At 53.7% G+C, this 5551-nt stretch overlaps 1 protein-coding gene across 1 annotated transcript in view; it reads left to right on the top strand.

Annotated features, from left to right (window-relative positions):
• Positions 1 to 5551, top strand: part of LOC113206066 (potassium voltage-gated channel subfamily H member 8) — a 121075-nt gene that overhangs the window by 31558 nt on the left and 83966 nt on the right. Inside the window, exons 2-3 of the mRNA XM_052266904.1 lie at positions 1086 to 1426; positions 3924 to 4015. Of these exons, the coding sequence (XP_052122864.1) occupies positions 3940 to 4015 (76 nt within the window). The 5' untranslated portion in view covers positions 1086 to 1426; positions 3924 to 3939. The remainder of the gene's footprint in view (positions 1 to 1085; positions 1427 to 3923; positions 4016 to 5551) is intronic.

The raw sequence follows: 5551 nt of genomic DNA, 5'->3' as shown, positions 1-5551 counted from the left end.
GGGGGAGATGGTAGAGTACGGAGAGGGTGGGGGCAGGAAGCGGAAGTTAGTGAAATGTAGGGGATTTGGATTTGGCACTCAGGTGGGAACACGGAGAGTCGGCCACCGTGAATCAGATGACCCAGCCGCCGCCGTCCCCGAGCTCCGGCCGCAGGGCTCCCCACAAGACCCCCAGCACCCGAAGGACCCACAGGGACCCGCAGGACCCACAGGACCCTCGGGGCGGCTCTCCCACGGCTCTTCGTACGGCACGACCACGTGGCTGGCCATTCGTATCTCTTCCTCCTCCATACGGTGGGCCGGGAGCAAGGGCAGCAAGCCGCCGGGGGCTGGCGGTGGCCATTCAACATTCGATCTCCGCTGGCGGAGTGAGTCGGGGGGAGGGCTCTTCCACGCCAATGGAGGGGGCCGGGCACGCATTACCCACTTGGATTTGGGCTCGCAGGGGGCGGGGTGGCCAGCGCCCGCGCCGCACAGGAAAAGGGAGATGTTATCGGCGCCACACCCTGGCTCCTGGCTGGCACACGGTCGCCCCACACTCAGAAAATCATAACTTTGCCCCAACCAATGAAATTACTCCGTCGCATCCCAAAAAAGACAAATTTTGTTCTGCTTAACCGTATTTGGTTAATTTGACAAAACTTGCACATGGTGAAAACAACGTCTCATTTTTTTTTAGGGGAAAGGGAAAACTACGAGAAATTTTCTTGGTTTGAGGGAAACTTTTCAAATTTCAAGGAAATCCTAAAAAATGAGGGATGTTTTCTCATTTTTGAGAAGATCCCTCAAAATCTGAGACGAGATCGGAGAAGTTTCCTTTAGTAATGAAAGTCCCTTAAAGTTTTCCTCGAAAAATGAGTCTTTTTTTTGTCGTTTTTTACCGTTGCATTTTCCTTAACGAGTTGTTTTTCGTCAAACGAACGAAAAATAAGTCTTGATTTCTGCCACGAAATTTCCGATACGGTTGATAAAATTTATTTTCCCTAAAAAATGGATTTCTTGGTGCGCAATGTTAAAATACTGTATTTGACCGGCACCGACGTCGACGATGACTCAACAGTTTCCAATGTTTTTTTCTGTTGTAGATGCCGAGCTGATGAGTTCGCAGCCGCCTCTTCGACTGCCATTTCCAGCGTTGCTGATGCCACCGCCCTGCTGTTTCTGCGAACCCGCCGCGTTCTTGCGCACGTGACTTAAACCCCGCCCATTCGTAATTTCGGAAACAGCCGAAAACAAAATTTACATACGTCAGAGCATCCGTTCAAATTCGCCCTTCTCTCCCTAAACGTGATAAAGAGTGTTCCGAATTCGTCGGGTTTGATCGGGCAGCCTCGGGCCGAACGCTGCAGGTAGTTTACCTCGCGCCCGCCATGTGCTGCCACGCCAGCGAACCGCCGAGGGGAAGGAGCATCACGCACAAATAAAGGTGAGTTTTATTGGCTCAGCAATAATAGTAGTAGTAGCTTGGGGGTCCGGGAGCGAGAGGTCCGGGAAGGTCGCCGCAACAGGTACCATTCGCCGCTTTACGTTCAGCGAGATCCGCTAAACTCGACCTGCCCGTGGAGTAGTTTAAAGGGTGCAGGGGGATGAGGGGCAGAGGGTGGTAGTTCAAAGGAAGAAGAGGTGGAGTAGGGGAGGGTGGTAAATGTACGGAGGCCTGCTGGGAGGCTTCCGACCACTATCGCCCGAGCGGATCCGACCCGACTAGGGCCCGCCCGCCCGGCCCAGCTCAACGGGGGTCGTCCCGCTGAACCGCGGCCAAGACCAGCAGTCTGCCTTGCCCCAGCCCTGCAAATTGTTAGCAAAGAAAGCGTTGGGATGGGAGGGAGGGAGGTTGTTTTGCACTGCAGACTACTGCGATCAAATAGTTTGTTTACAAATGCGAAGGTAACCGTCCGTACTATTTAAATTTTTTATCATATAATGTGTATTTTTGCAGTTAGCCCCAGCAATAACTCTGTACGATTCAAGGAATTTTTTCCCTACTCTAGCGTCATTCTCGACACGAAGCCCTCACGCGTCGGCTTTTATTCCCCCCTACCCTTTCCTCCCCGTCCGTCTTGCCTGTCTGACTGCCTTACTCGCGGTCGTGTGAAACTTTCCGCAACCTGAAGGGCCCTCCGCGCAGCTCGCGCAGCTTGCGCGCCCGTGAGCAGTTAGTTTTCCATCTTCACATCGAATTAACCAGCCCGCGCCGACATTTTGATGCGCGCGGCCTGGACCGCCGCCGCCGCCGCCGTGTACTCGCAGTGTAATCCTGAAAGTGCTTATATGGGGACTTCATTTGCATCGTCCCTAGCTCCCACACCCCACTGTGGGGTGCTGCGCCCTGCCTGCTCGGCTCGTAAGCGGCCCCCGAGTTGGCAACAGTGTTTCGCCCGAGTGGCGTTGGTGTTGGCAGCACTGCTACGGTGTCGTTCCCGCGGGTGCCCGCGCGCATCCCAAATGAGCCGCGATGAAACCCTTTTCGGCCCTGCTGGAGAGCAAAGTGGCTTACGTGTACTCCGTCGTTCACTCCTCCTGTCTGGCACCCATGCAAATTTTCAACCCGCGGTGAGGGGTCATACATCTGCGAAAAGTTTTCTGCATTTGTCTTCGACGCGCTTAAATTGTAGGTTGACAAGATGTATCAAATTAACAAAAAAATGAAACAAGTGCAGAACATAGACACGCCATAGAATGATTTACGCGCAGTACTACCGTTGCATTTTCATAGTGTAGTTCTTTGTAGAATGAATGGCTGAGGAGTGACAGCCCCACAACATGTCACTCTGTGTAAAGTGGGGCGGGACTGGACGTACATCGCGATTGAGCAGCTTCATGCGGCACTTAACAATTGTACCCGAATCGAATGCCAATTTTTTTGTTTCTGTCCGTCTCCATCTCTAGGCGCGCGTACCTGCACCGCACCGCGTCGGCCAATATCACAACGCGTCTGAATATCTCCGCCAGATGCCGCGCTGTCTGCAAGTTTTATTATTAGTGCCGCGTGATTGGCTGTAAAACGTAAAACAGCCGGACCGGCTCTTTGTGGCGACGAGGCATTTGATGTGATGGCTCGAGAGCACCGCGGCCGCCCCGCTCCGCCTCACCCACCCCACCGCGCCAGATGCTCCGCCGGTGTACCCGGCCCTCCTTTAAGGGTCTTAAAAGGACTGTCCCCGTCCCCGCCTAGGCGCGCCTCTCCGCCATCCGGCTGGCTTTTCACTGGAGGTGGTGTTTGCCCAACCAGGAAACTAATTTTCCGCCCGCGGGCCAACTCTATTGGCGGGCTAATTTAAACTTGCTCGGGGCCGCAACGGAACGGCTACGAGACGCGCGGCTTTCCATCAAAGCATTTGTAATCTCGCGGGCTGCAGACGGTACTCACATACGCACTCGCGCACTCGCTCACTTCACTCTATACTCACTCAATAAATAAATAATAATAATGACATACAACGTTTGAGTTTTCATGGCGGCGAAGACAGATGTAATATCGCTGAGCCACTCGCCTCAGCATCGTCTCAGCCAGTATAAAGTCTTTCACTAGCGACCAAATACCCCCAGTGAGAAGGTAGGGGCCGGGCGGAGCGGGGTGGGGTGGGGCAGGGCAGGGAGATATTGACTCACTTGCGCCAAATTATTGACAAAGGAGATGAAATCGCTCGGGGCCTTTGCGGGGCCTTTGCGTGGAGTGTGTACGTTGGGCTGTGCGGGGTGCTCTGCGGGCGGGGCGGGGAGGGCGGCAGGGGCGTAGACACTCGCCATAAATCGGTTTTCTCTTGACTGCGAGTTACTAATTCTGACGAGTCACGCCAACTGACGCGTTGAAGCGTCAAACCAAAGGTTCACCACGACGTCACAACGCCCAGCGGCGACGGCCGGCAATGCGCGCGCGACGGTCGCGATGTTTAATGTTTCGTTTCCTCCATCTGTTGCAGGCGGTGGCCCCGGAGGATGCCGGCGCGCAAGGGACTCTTGGCGCCTCAAAACACCTTCCTTGATACCATCGCCACACGCTTCGATGGCACCCGTGAGTACAAAGATGAACCGGAAACCAAAGTGTGCGTGGATGTCGCACACTTGTAGATGTGAAAAAAAGGCCACAATTGTGTAAATTTCGAGTAGAAAGTTTACACCTTTACTCCCTTAAACTGCCCCTCTATACGAGCCTTGCGCGCATAGGATCTATGAACTCTCTATAAATGAACTAAATAAATAATCCCTTTTGTGTACGAATTGAAATTCACAAACCTACTTACAAGTGTGTGACATTCACACACTTGCGTTTCCAGCAGTGTGGTACATATTTTTTTAGGCGTCCCCCTCCAGTCCCGCTGGTTCAGACCCTCTGATTACGACCCTCGAGGCGACTGGCAGGAGCTTGAGGAATTATCACCGGCCCGCCTGCCATGTCTGAAATGCTTACCCAAGGCAAACACGGGGTGGATGTTGCCCGTGAGGGCTGCTGGGGCGCCCGGGCGGCCCGGGGCCATGGGGCCGCGCACCCCTGGAATCGATGTCCTGGGGCGGCGCGCGCGCGCTGCCTGGAACGCCTGGAACGCTCCCTGGAACGCAGTGATACCAAAGTAATGACCTCTCCCCCACGGGGGAAGGGGAGGTGTAGGCCGTGAAGTGACGCAGGCTGCAGAGAGGCGCGACCCTCGTGGCCGCCGCCGCCGCTGCACGTTGTACGAGGGAGATTAGGGGCGAACACCTCAAAAAAATGCGTCACAGTATCAATATTCTCGCCTGATATACGTACATTTTTCCTGTACTTTTAAGGCATAATTTTGCTTATTTTGAGGAATACCCTCTCACAAACCAAAGAAAACCACACAGGAAAAACGGGTCAAACTGAATCCTTTTCCAGGGTTGTTGAATTTTTAATGCCTTTTAAGGGTATGGTAAAGGTGACGGTCCAATGGGGGTTGGCGATTTTTAATTCACTTCTAAAGGCATATTTATTACAACTCTTTGAGTTTTCTTTGTTAGTGTACGTACACGAAACGTACTTAATTTAAGAACCCATTTTTGGGGTGCAGAAGCACAGAGGCACCGAGAATCTCACTTTTTGGAGCCCCTGGCTTCTGTAGAGAAGTTCTGCGAGAAGTTCCACACTCCCTCACCAGGCCATATCACTCACACGCAGCTCCACCCTCCATGCGCTAGAGTAGAGGGAAAGCCCTCAAGAGACAGATAATGTATTTATCAGCAAACCGTGAAGTGTTGAGTGCATTGCGTATCCAATAACTTTCAGACCTTTACTGATGCACCTACGTTTTTACGAAGCAGCGGGATTGATGACTAATTTTGTTATTTACTGTGTATCATCCGCGTGCCCCAGCAGCGCTTCTCGTTGGTGTGGCTGAGGTTGGCGCCCTCGTTACACCCTGAGTCACGTGTACATCCCGGGCGCGGCCGCCCCGGGCCCGGGCCAGCCAGGCCCTGAAGCGCGCGGGGGCAGCGAGCGTTGCCCCGCCGCTGCGCTGCGGCCTCGGGATACTTTCCGTGCTCTGACATTTACGATAGCCGAGAGAGAGAGAGAGAGAGAGAGAGAGAGAGAGAG

Source organism: Frankliniella occidentalis, unplaced genomic scaffold (assembly GCF_000697945.3).
Source record: "Frankliniella occidentalis isolate FOCC.00 unplaced genomic scaffold, Focc_3.1 Scaffold44, whole genome shotgun sequence".
In the NCBI taxonomy this organism is placed as follows: domain Eukaryota; kingdom Metazoa; phylum Arthropoda; class Insecta; order Thysanoptera; family Thripidae; genus Frankliniella; species Frankliniella occidentalis.
The sequence above is the reverse complement of the archived record's forward strand: the minus strand, read 5'-3'. Positions and strand labels throughout refer to the sequence as shown.